The sequence below is a fragment of the Ambystoma mexicanum genome, chromosome 1p (genome assembly GCF_040938575.1).
Source record: "Ambystoma mexicanum isolate Mex_15411 chromosome 1p, UKY_AmexF1_1, whole genome shotgun sequence".
Taxonomy (NCBI): domain Eukaryota; kingdom Metazoa; phylum Chordata; class Amphibia; order Caudata; family Ambystomatidae; genus Ambystoma; species Ambystoma mexicanum.
Window position 1 is genome coordinate 129,542,726 of NC_090921.1, and position 12,755 is coordinate 129,555,480.

The 12,755-nt window shown below is 46.2% G+C and overlaps 1 protein-coding gene across 3 annotated transcripts in view; it reads right to left on the reverse strand.

Moving 5' to 3' along the window:
- Positions 1–12,755, reverse strand: part of LOC138567068 (polyamine-transporting ATPase 13A3-like) — a 656,189-nt gene that overhangs the window by 518,579 nt on the left and 124,855 nt on the right. For all 3 annotated transcript variants that reach the window (XM_069644931.1, XM_069644921.1, XM_069644914.1), the window contains 3 exons: positions 6,769–6,862; positions 5,674–5,847; positions 2,021–2,203 (listed from right to left, as the gene is read on the reverse strand). In XM_069644931.1, the coding sequence (XP_069501032.1) occupies positions 2,021–2,203; positions 5,674–5,847; positions 6,769–6,819 (408 nt within the window). In that variant the 5' untranslated portion in view covers positions 6,820–6,862. The remainder of the gene's footprint in view (positions 1–2,020; positions 2,204–5,673; positions 5,848–6,768; positions 6,863–12,755) is intronic.

The following is a 12,755-nucleotide window of genomic DNA, read 5'->3' on the forward strand; positions in this document are numbered from 1 at the left end:
GTCCTCACTGGACCATTCTTTGGAACAGGGTATGACTTTAGTAGGCAACTTAGAGGACTTATCAAGGGTACCCTTGCTTGATGTTGATGTCCCAGTAGATTTATGTTTATCTGTCTGCTTGGGGTGGAAGGATGGTCTTACAGGAGTGGAAGGCTGAGCTTTCCGCTGTTTCCCTCCCTCCCCGTGCGTGGAAAAATGTTTTCCCTGCCCCTTGGAGGCCCCAGAGACTTTCGACGCCGAGGGTCGGGAGAGGTATCTTGCTTCGAGCGTGGGGCCTCGCTGGTGTTAACTGCGCTCTCGGTCTCTTGGAGCGCGGCCTGGGGGTGGAAGTCGTCTTCGTCTTCCGACGATCGAACTTCCGTTAATCTAGGGAGCGAGGCACTCTTGGCAAGAGTGGATGATTGCATTGCGTCATGAGGCGATCTCGATCGAGAGCGCCCAGAGGACACCGAGTCGGACCGTTCTATCCGTGCCTCTTTCCGAGAAGTCGACGTCGTCGAGGTTCGGTTGGACTTGGTGTGCTTAGTGTGTGTAGGGTGTGTAGCGCTTGCGTCGCCGGGGGTCTTCCCCATAGCCGCCCTGCCGGACAACCTTCCGAGGTCGGGGACCTGCGCTCGGCAGTCTTTAGACGCCGTAATGCCCTCGCCGTCCGAAAGTACGGCGTCGCTGCCATCGCTGAAGGCGCCCTCCGCTGCCATGGCTGCCTGCCTGGCGTGGTGGGCCCAACGCTTTGTCGAACGGTCCTTAAGTGTTTTAGGTTTAAACCTACTACACGCTCTGCAGTTCGCTTCGGGGTTGTCCCTCGGCAAGCAGAGATTGCACGTGGCGTGCCTGTCGACCCAAGGGTATTTGCGGTTGCACTTGGGGCAGAATTGGAAAGGGGTACCCTCCATACGCACCTTGAGGCAGCGGGCTGGTAAGTGTAGGAAATATATAAGGTGTACCTATATACCAAGAGTGAAGAGTATGTACCACCCCCCACTCTCCCTACTTGCAGGGCCGAGGCCAGCGGCCTACTAGGCCCGGGCCGAGGCCAGCGGCCTTCCGAGGCCCAGATCCGTCGTGCAGCAGCCGACCGTCGATGTCTTCTCCAGCCGTCGTCGAGTCGATGGTCGACGTTGGGGTGGGGAAGGATGTCAATAAATAATTTTAAATTGCAATAATTAGCAAAAGTATGGCTAAGGCCAGGGGACTCCGCAAGATGCTTCCGACCAGTATGGCGGAAAAAAACAATCTGAGGATCCCAGACGCGTGAGGGATCTTGGGTACAGTGGACGTCACACTAGGGATAGTATTACTGGCACGCCTGTGTCGACGCCCATTTTCGAGTTTCGAAAAACAAACTAATACTCCGCAGCTTCCACTAGATGTCGGCCTATGCACAGCATGTGATCTAAGCAGATTCCACAAGCCTCAGAAATATATATATATATATTTAGATGTCAAACTGTACGTTCTACAGAAGTTACAAAATCTACACATCTATTTATTGGCGTGATTTAAAATGTGATCAATTGAGCAATCTCGATTCACTGAACAAAAAAAATAAAGTATTCAAATGATTACTTTAAAAAAAGAAAAAAAACACACCGTTTCCACTATTCAAGTAATTGGAGGAACAGAAAGAACATGGAGCAACAGAAAGAAGCACAAGCCCATGAGAAAAGAAATTCATTCTGATGAGTGAAAATAAGTAGAGATGCTGGGCATAGTCTACGATGCACACTATTCAATCATATCAATCATATCTAGTATGCAAGAGTTGATAAACAGGAAACCACTTCTTTGCCAATGCTAGAGCCTTACAGGTAGTTCTACTACTTGAAAAGGCTGTTTAGCATAATCAGTTTGAAAAGACGAAAAAAGTGAAGCATGCTGGGAAAGGGCAGAAGGTCAGTTCTGACAAAGCAACAGCTTGTAAGCATGCTATTCCAATTAGCTCAGAGTCTAGACATTCCTAGGCCCCTAAAAGGGGCAGCACCAAACGGCTTACATGCTGAGGTTTTGAATGCCCACTTACTTCTTTCTGTTCTACTTCAGGTAATTTCTGCAGTAGACCCTCCTCGCACCCCTGCTCCTCCTCTGCTTCGGTGGACGCCGGGTGGGGCTCATTGCTGTCGCTGCGCTGAGGGAAGCCCAAGGGCTCACATCCCGGAGCCATCAAAGTGCGCACCCTGACGCGGAACCAAGTCCGAAACTCATCCTGTGTGATAAAGGTGTTTACATTCATAACCACAGGCAATGCATTCATGGTGAAACCATCCACTCCTGAAGCAGTTCTCCATTCTTTATTTACTTATTTTAACAAAACAATGCAGAAATCCAAAACCAAATACAAAAAATAAACATACTTTTAATGGAGTCAGCAAATCATAACCCAATTTAAAGAGGCAACCTACAGGCAGGGCCACAATAGTCTATAAGTAATTTGTGAAAAACTCAGGAGGTTGTAATCTAAGTATGTTGATGTCATTCCAGCCCACATTAAGGATTTTGTTAGATCTGAGATCAAAGCAATATCAAGAATGGAACATTAAAAGCAGGAACAGTAATCCTAAAGTCTAAATGATATGTTTACAAAGATCATAGTGCATCTCCTGGCTGTTGAGCCATGGGAGGTGTCAAACTCATTCTGCAGCAATTGAGAATGGGCCCTTCAATTCATTTCTAGCTCCAAGCATCTACTTCCCCAGTTCAAACAACCATTTCAGGATGCATGGATACAGGCAATCCTCTCACGACAGACCTTCTCTCAAATATTAGCTTCTTGAATTGGAAGAGTACTGCCAACTGGATGGTGTTCCAGTAGCAAAGACTTGGAAAGAGAAGGCCTGTTCGATGCCTGCCAGTTTGGTATTGGGCCCATCTAAGCTTGGCTACTATAGGATCAAGATCCATTGGAGATACACAGTTTTACAGCTAGCTAAGGTAGGTGTGCCAGAAGTGTTTGCCTTACAGGGGATGTATTCTTGCTGGGATGGGAAGCCAGTGCAGGTCCCAAAGATGGGAAATATGTGGGTGAATTTCTGGTTGCTCATTAGGACTGCGGTACAATTCATTAGCGGAGTCAGGTGAGTCGCTGTAACGCCAGGGGAGTGCATTTCTCCCATCAATGCGGGAAGATTACTAGTAGTTAGTCCTCGGGTGAAAGGAAAGTTTTATCTTCCCGATGAGTGTTAGCTAGTATCAGGCACTCTGGAACCTTTTGTCGATAGATATCAGAATATTAGGAATCCTAGTGATTTGGCAGTTGTGGCCATGGTGAGGTGTGAATCAGTCAAGGTGCATATTGTTTCTCCATCCTTCAATGGTATCCCGCTAAGATGGGTGACCAAATATGACCAATTTCATTTTAGGGGAATGAGTTTTTGGTATGTGCTTGCCATCCAGGTTTGGATGGAAGTGAAGCAATTCCTGCAGCACAGGATGTCCTTCCTAGAAGATAATTATGTATAATTGGGCATCACCCACATTTTGGTGGAGTGACATTTTCGGGGTCATTGATGGAAGAGTATGGAGCCTTGTGGGATGCCGCAGATGACCGGGGTGTGGTCTGACCAGAAGCTGTCCATCTTGAGAGCTTGGTACCTGTCCAAGAGGTAAGATGTAAAGCAGTTGAGAACTGTTCCCGAGAAGCAAATTCTGTTCACGAATACGCTACCCGTGTGAGGTGGTCAACTGTGTTGAAGGCGACCGAGATCCAGGAGGCATGAGTGGCTTTTTAACAAGTAGTTGAGGGACCATATGGTTTATGAGCGCAGATATTAAGTACACAATATGACATATGGTTTACTATAAGCTACAAGAAAAAAAGGAGAGTACCCTGGGACAATTTAGACGGGCCAACACTCACCGTACCTGTACTAGAAAAAAAACTGTCTTAGAAATAATATGGTGATGTGCCCTGAATCAGTGTGACCGCAGAAAAATGTTTATGTGTATCCACAGATATTTACAATTCACACTTCATCTGCTGGTAGGGCAGTTAACTATTGGCAGGTCTGGCCTGCTGGTCGTTCACTGCCCCTACCAGCAGACTCTGGCCCAGAAAAGGTGCCGGTACACGTTGTTACTGGCACATTATTTCCAGACCAGCATACTCATAATGATCCCCATAGTCTGCTCCTGAAGAATGTTATGCATTTGTAGCACAAAGAACAGAAACATGACATGCTGAGTTTGTCTCATCAGTTACATATACACAACAAAAGAATGATTGAGGAGAACTGGAGATTGCTCTAGTGAGCTTGCGTTGTCCGCAATTATACATGTTACAAAAAAAGGATTGATGAGTTCTTGAGATAAATTTAGTTTGCTGTAATTCAGTCGAGTAATGTAAATGTATTGGACAAGGGTTTAATACAACCTTACTTTTTTAAGGTCACTTATGTGGCATGAAAGAATGCGTATGTGTGCATGTACTGTGCAGACACGCATGGGTGATGATTGAAGGCCTTCAAGGTTCTGGAATTCGTATAAATGAAGTGGGAATTCTGATTCGTGGTGATCGCATTTGAAAATAAATTGTCATCATTTAAGAGAGTGACAGGCGGATTGAGATGGATCTATGTAATCACTGCTTTCATTTCGGCACGGCCCAACGATCATTCACTTTGGCCCACAGCCATAACCCCTCCTCCCCCTCCCAATGCTACTTAACTTTTCGGCGGCACACTTGTGTGTGCCGCCAACTCATCTGTGTCCCTGCAACGTCATTTCCCACGCACTTAAGTGGGTTAGAGATGGCGCCGCAGGGTCCTTTTTATTTGAAAAAATTAATAAAGAAAAAAAAAAAAAAAAAAAAAAAAAAAAAAACTGTCCCCAGCTCTCCATCTAATGGAACCCCAACCCCCATTACCCCGAACAAGGGGAGCGGCGGACACCCCTACAGCACCTGCTCCCCTATTCTGGAGTCAGGAGAGGCTCCAGCTGCAGTCTAAGCTGCGGCTTCTCAAAGCTAAACGGGTAGGTAGCGATCTCCTTTGGTTCTCATTGGATTACTTCACAAGAACTGTAGCTTTGAAAGGCAGTCATGGATTAGTGCCATTTGCTTTGGACTGGTGAACTGCAGGAGGGCAAACAAAGGCACCTACCTCCAGAAATTAGACATTCCGGTAAAGGCAGGCAAAATGCAGACCTGCACTAAATGGCAACTAGGCATCAAAGCACTCAATCTCATGATAGAACTCTCAAGTGCGACACCTATTGCAAAAAACAACAGCAACCACTCCCCTCCTCACGCACCATGATGCGAGATCAAAGGATACCTCCGAGAGAATCAAATGCCATGTTTTGACTGGCCACTAGTTGCCATGCACATCTTGCCACAGAATCATGTGATGCTTGTTGCCGGGCAGGCTCCACCAGTTTCAGCTCTTTTACGGGACACTGTCTGCCCATCATAGAACCATGGGCGTACTTTTAGGGGGCGTGGGGGTCAGGGGTGTTTGCCCCCCCCATACTTTCCCTCAACTTTCAATTGCACACCATTTTGTCCCCATTCATTTGGCTGGGGACCCGATGCCATGTCCCCCCCCCGCCCCCCCAACATTTTCAGCAAAGTTACTCCGCTGCACAGAACTGTGTTTCGGTGTTAATCAGAAAAAGCACATGCAGCCCAAATGCCGCCCAATCACCTGCAAAGGCCTGTAGTACCGCTTGCATATGTCTTACCGTAGTCTGCAAGAGCACTACCCAGGCATCCTGCAGCAGCACCTCACGGCACGTCCACTTCACGCTCCATGCTGGGAGCCAGTAGAGGAAGAGGAGGAGGAAACCCCCAGAGCACAGCGTTCCCAGGAAGACCAGGCCGATCTTCCAGCGGCACGGGCTATATCCGGCGATTTCCTGTAGAAAGAGAGCACCGTGTGCAAGTGTGCAATTGATGGCTGCATAACTGCAAGCCCTACCCTTGCGCTATAAACACGCTCCACTATTTAAGACCCTCTACCGGCTGCTATTAGCCCTGTCACACCGGCTCCCAAAGATCCCTTGACATAACACTGCAATGCATGCAAGCCCCTCCACCAAGTCCATTTCTACCTTGCAAATTGACTCCGCATGACACAATATACACTATTGCACCTAAAACTGCTCTGCATTACCCCTTGAAACCCATTCAGGCATCATGGACCATCTGACGCAAGCTGCACCATGGATTGCCTGAAGGAGCAAACACAGGTAGGTAAAATAACGAAGCGGTTTTGTTAAATAAGCTGTCAAGAATAAAAAATATTGTTCAATCACTGCTCTACAACACAACGTCCTAAAAAGGGATAATTTGTTCAAAGTATCTCTTTGGGGGAGGCTATTCTCAGGAGGGACCACTAGTGAAAAGAGATCTTCGCCTCTAAATTTCCCACATTATGGGACATCTGTTGAATAGCTATCATCAGCTCACACTGCCCTTGCCAGGAATCTCCCCAAACTATGGTTTCCCTCAGCCTTATCAGGTACCTCTGAATTCAAGGACAAAAGGAGAGCCCAAAAGAGACCTCCTTTCATGTGTGGCCTATCCAACAGCTTCAGATTCTTAGCACTGATCCGTAAACAGCCCGAATCAAATCTGAACCATTTCCACCCACTCCCAAGCGTAAAGTAGTGTCTTCCTTTATGGAACAGGGGCTGGATCGGCTCAGGCACAACTAAACTATCTGGGCATTAAGATGCAGGAATTATCAAGAACTGGCTTCCAATGCACCAGCTCTTCCATCCAGTCCTCAATCAGATTACAAGGATCCCCCCCATACCCTTGCCCCTTTCACTCACCATCTCCTCCTCTTCCTCAGCATTGACATACTTCTTGGCCGCTCTCTCCATGTTTCTTTCCTGTGAGTCACTCGCCTACCCCACCTCCAGACTCCTGCAGGTACAGACAGAGGATGGGATGGAAAGGGTAGAGGGAAGAAGCAAAGAAATGGGAAAAGAAGAGATGGCGTAGTGGGAATAGGAGAGAAGGGTATAAATTGAGGGTAAAAGGGAGAAGAGATGGAGGACGGGGATGCAAAGGAGCAGGAGAGAAGTAGAGATGTAGGGACACAGGTAAGAATTATGATCAGGTGATGGAGAAAGGAAAGGGGAAGGAAATTAAAATAATAGGGGGGATGAAAGGTAGACACCAAGAGGGTCGAGTGGAAAAGAGGTGAATGGAAAAGGAAAGAAATTAGACCAATAGGAATTATGGGCTGAAAAAGCTCAGTTTGCACATTGTGCATGTAAACTGATAAACTCAATTTCTGCAGGAGACCCGATTTTATTCAGGTCGAAATATTGCCATTTAAAACATATATATTTCAACTGTCTTCAGCTTAAAGTTTACTCCACCTTCAATTGGTATAAAACCTCCCTCTTAACTGTCCTCAAATGGTGGACGTTATGCGGACATGGTCCTTTGCAAGCAGCACTCCTCACTGCTATTGTAGCTATTATTTCAAAGTATCTTGTGGGATAATCCGGTTTTATTTATGAAATAGTGTCTGGGTGAGAGACTGAATAGAAGACCCTGCCCAGTAATTGCTAGACGTATTTAAATGCATACATGATTGATCAAATGAAAATTAAATTAACATTTAAACACCACAACTGTATCCTCATTAAAGCATGATTAACCAGTTAAGAAATTCATTAAATGCAGAATCCAATGAAGAATTTAAAGAGCCAAGAAAAGCATGCCATCAGACAGAAGACTACACAAACAAGTTATGCAGTCCAACCAAACTGTGTGGGCGGAGGGACATCCCTAACTGAAGGGGAAAGGAACAAATGAACATTAGGCAAAGTCGAAATCAACACCATTCTAACACATCCCTCTTGAAAAACATCTCAATGCAGATACGGCAAATGAAGAGACAGAGGTTTGCACAAATTCCCACAGAGCCAATCGAGGAAGGTGCTTTATGGCAGTGGCTAAAGTTCTGTCAATCCTAGGTACCAAGAAAGCCCACAGTTTTAGGTCAACCGTCGACAGTCTTTGTTGAGTACGTATTTTGTTTTAGAAGCCAAAGAGTTGACATCAAAACTTTCAGACTCAAAAGAACACACATCCAGGGGCACTGACGACATGGGCGTCTAATATGGAACAGATAACCTGCTGCCGAGGATAACTACTATAAAATCTTGCCCATTTCTTGGAAGGCATTATTGTAGAAGACGACGAGGACGACAAGGAGTCCATGTTTTTAGAGAGCTTATAACCACTTCCTTACAATGATTACGGTGAAAAGCTACAGTTTGGGATTGAATGATGCAGAGAAATACTCTTTAATGGAAAGAACTGGATGACATCACTATTATTTGCATGCAAAAAAGGCTGCCAGCCTTTACTTGGAAATTAAAACGCTTACTGTAAGGGGGAGGTGCCTTGAGAAGGGAACACGCTCTCAGCATACCCCATGGACGGTTCAAGTTTCAACAGCCAAACCTTTGATCCATTTAGTCTCAGGATGTGGACCCAGGCGGGCAGATATATGTAAATCAAAAGGGGCGAGGTGAAGTGATGGGCTGTGAAATCAGTACCTTCCAACAGTGAACATTTCAGCTACAAATAAATGTCACTTACCTGTAACTCCTGTTCTCCAGCATTGCGATTTTTTTTTTTCATAGAACATGTTTGAATATTCCCCGTCAGGGTGGGAATCCTTGGCAACAGTAAAATCAGTTACATTTGATTACTGCGGTCACTTTAGCTTTTGAGTCACTTTGGCTCATATTGCCCCATAGCCGATTGACCAGTCCCTCTTTGCCTCCAAAACCCCCAGAGGCCATCTTCAGATTTGGTGAGCGCACGTGAACATGGCAATAGGAGTTATGAAGAGCTAATAGCAGGGTAGGCAGGAGGGTTGCATGAGAATCTATGAAAGATACAAGTGCTGGACAACAGGAGTTGCAGGTAAGTAACTTAATCCATCGTTTGATCTTTCATAGATTCACATGCTGTTTTAACAGATGTGAAAGCAGGACATACAAGAAACAAAAGGGCAGAGGTAAGGCTTAACTGTAGAAAACACTCACCTGCCTGCTGACCCTCAACTCTCCATGGAATCCCTGTCGACACAGAAGAACTTCATAAAGTTATGCACCAATCTCCAAGTGGCAACCCTGCAGATATCCACCAGGTGAACAGAAAGAAAGGAAAGAAAGAAAGGCTGTAGTAGCAGTAGCTAGCAGTAGCAGCTCTCGTAGAGTGAACTCTAGGCTTCCTAGGATCCGACATCCATTGCGAAATGAAGGACTTGAAAGAACTTTGCCCATGGCTGAAGTACCAAATGCCACAAATAGCTGAGATGATTTGAAGAACTGTTTGGTGCACGAGACCTAGAACTTCAAAGCGCGTACCACATCCAATGAAAGTAAGGAGCATTCAGCCGGAAAAGGTGGTGAACTGAAAAAGAAAACTACAAGTTTGTTCAAATGGAACATAGACAGAGCCTTGGGCATGAAAGAAGGATGTGTGCAAAGAACCACCAGGTTGGAAGGCTTGAACAAAAACGCTTGGATTATTCACACTCTTCTCGCTGAGGTGATGGCAACCAAAAAGGCAGTCTTCCAGGACAAATACTTAAGACTGGACTTGTGTATGGGCTCGAAGGGGGGCCCATAAGCTTGTAGAGGACCACATTTAATTCTCAGACAGGAGTATTTGCGTGAATCAGAAGGCAAGGAGCGTAACAGCCCCTTGAGGATTTTTTTAATGAGTCAAAGACAATAAAGAAAGTTGCTCAGAAGAACAAGTAAACCTTGATATGGCAGTAAGATGCAACTTGATCAAGGAATATGGCAATACACTCCAAGGCCGAGATAAAAGATGAGGCATAAAGATAAGGCAAGGTTGTCTTGCGAATGCAAGCAGAAGGGGTCAATTCTTTGGCCAGCACACCAAAGAGGGAAGTGTTTACACTTGCTTTTGCAGCAGGAAACAGTGGAAGAAGCGCAGGCTTTGGCGAGGATATCCCCGACAGTCTGGAGGCATAGATACCTGTACAAATTCTAGGAATGCAGGAGCCAGGGTGTCCGTTTGTGTGAGAGAAAAGAGAGTGCTGAGAAAGAGCCAAGTAGGACTTTGTGTAATTGACAGAGAATCCGAGCAGATGGATAAAGAAATTCCCAACCCACAAGGACTTGAATGCATCCCCCAGGCTGCCTGCGTGATGGAACCTGCTGTTGAATGATCTTGCTTTTTTCTGTTGGCCTCAGTAGCAAAGAGCTCTATATCTGGAACGCCCCACCTGCAGAATATGCAGTGAACTTACCTTTGCAGAAGCTCACACTTGTAGCAAAATCGCAATTCCGTGCTGAATCCATCACTGTGTTGTGTATACCCAGCGAATGGAACGGAATAGCGAACATATTGGGGACTAGAGCCATTTCCACATGGCCTGGGCTTTCGAGGACAGGATGGTGGAATGGGTGCCGCCTAGCTTGCGGATGTAAAACATGGTGGTTGTGTTGTCTGAACACCCGAATCACCCGGCCCCGTAGCAAAGCTTTAGGTGAAAGGATTTCAGATCCCAAAGCACTGCTCCAGGACATTGATGCGCAGCACCTTTTCTTCCTTTGACCAGAGACCTCTGGCATGGAATTCTGTGGTGGCTCTGCAGCTTTCCATGGACGCGTCCATTGCGACTGTAACCTGATGTCTGATATCTGGAAGGGTGAGGGGCACATCGTCCAACAAGGCAGTGCGCTGAAGGGTCGTCTCAGAAGAATCTTGTCCTTCCAAATACTTGAGATTTGCTTCCAGCAGGCATCGAGAAATTCTTTGAGAGGCTTCACCCAAAGCCTGCAATGCTGGGCCAGGGGAATGCAGGAAGACATTATCCCCAATAGGGATTCTAGGTTGCAGACAGACAGCCGTTCTCTGTGAAAGCAGGTTGGCCTTCGCAAGCATGGATTTCACCCTGTCATCTGATGGGGTAGCCATGCAATACAACGTGTACAGATGGGATCCCAAGAACACAGAGTGCTGAGAAAGAGCCAGACAAAACTTTGTATAATTGACAGAGAATCCCATGGATGACAAAGAACTGTGGCTTTTGTATGTTGAAGACTCACAGAGAGATGCGACCGCAACCATGCAGTAGTCGAGGTACGGGTAGACGTGGATCCCCAGACGATGGGGGTGAACCTGTGCCGGAGTGAGGCATTTTGTGAATGTGTGGATTTGAGAGCAAAGGGCAAGGCCTTGAACTGGTAATGTTCTGCAATAGTAATGCTCAGGAACAGTCTGTGGCGTAGATCTAATAGAACATGAAAATACATGTCTTCCAGGTCCAGTGAGAATAAAATCACTTTCGTGCAGCGGACCTGGAATGGACTGAAGTGCAACTATGCTAATTTTGAGATCGAATTAATTTGTTGAGGAGGTGCAGGTCAATATGGGAATTCAGCCATTGGATTTCTTTTTTACAAGACAATATCTCAGACACCCTGGACTCGCTGGTTGACTGGGGCATGTTGGACCGCTTTTTTGGAAAGGAGGGTACTGGACCTCACGCTGCAGTAATGACAGATGCTTCTCCACTTTTGCGGAGGGAGAAATGAAGGGTGGATGTTGAATGAATTCCAACGTGTCCGTGGCAAATCGGAAACACCCACTTGTCCGTGGTGATATTTAGGCAATGGTCGACGAATTTGGAGAGATACCCTCCCACTGGGGTGTGAAACTGGAGCAGCTAAGACGAAGCCTGGTAAGGACTGCTTGGAGAATTGGCCTCTGCTGTGATAGTAACCATGGCGACACAGATTAACCCAGAAGGCCTGCGACTTTGCCTTGTAGCTGCCAATGTAGCGTATGACACACAATCATCAGAAATACTATTACGGTGAGTAATGTATCTGCTTAGATTGCTTAGATTCACATGCTGTGGATATAGTCCGACATCTAGTGCTAACCTCGGAGTATTGCATCTTGTCTTTCGAGGATCTAAAGGGAACACATCGACATGGGCGTGCCTGTAACACTATCCCTAACGTGACGTGTAGTGTACCCAAAGTTCCTCACGTGTCGAGGTCACTCCGACGATTGTATTCTTTCTGCCCTGAGGGAGCCCCGTGACTATCATGAGCGAGTACAGAAAGAGAGAGAAGAAATAGTAAGATGTCTATGTTCCTTCCATCCGAGCAGGGAGCAGGGGTGGGCACATTTCAATCCAAGCAGATATAATCATCAGAAATGCTATTACAGTGAGTAATGCATGTCTACTGATGCTTGTAAATCTGCTTAGAATCACATGCTGTGCATAGAGTAGCAAGCAGTACCCAAGTTGGTAGTGGGATGTGAGAAGGAACAGTAGTGAAAAGGTGTCTTAGTACTGCTTGTCCCACCTCAGAATCAGACCTAGAGAGTGTCTAGGCAATAGTGTTTTGTAAAAATGTGTATAGAACTACAGGTTTCCGCTTTGCAAATGGACTCTAGAGGAACATTTGCAATGAATGCTATGGAAGCCCCAGTGCCCAGAGGAGAGTGTGCTCTAGGCTTGAAGGGCAGATCGCTGTTGGCAAGAGTTTAGCAGAGTGTGATGCAATTGACAATCAACCTTGAGATGGCTGATTTAGAGACAGGGACCCCTTCTCTACCAGCCGCCACTGAAACTAAAAACTGGTTTGTTTTCCTTAGTGGTTTAGTTATTTCCAGATAGTACATGACTGCCCTGTGCGCATCCAGTGTGTGTAGGCTTTTTTCCGCCACTTTAGTGGGGTTCGGGAAGAATGTGGGTAGTTCTATTGACTGGTTCACATGGAACTTGGAAATGAATTTG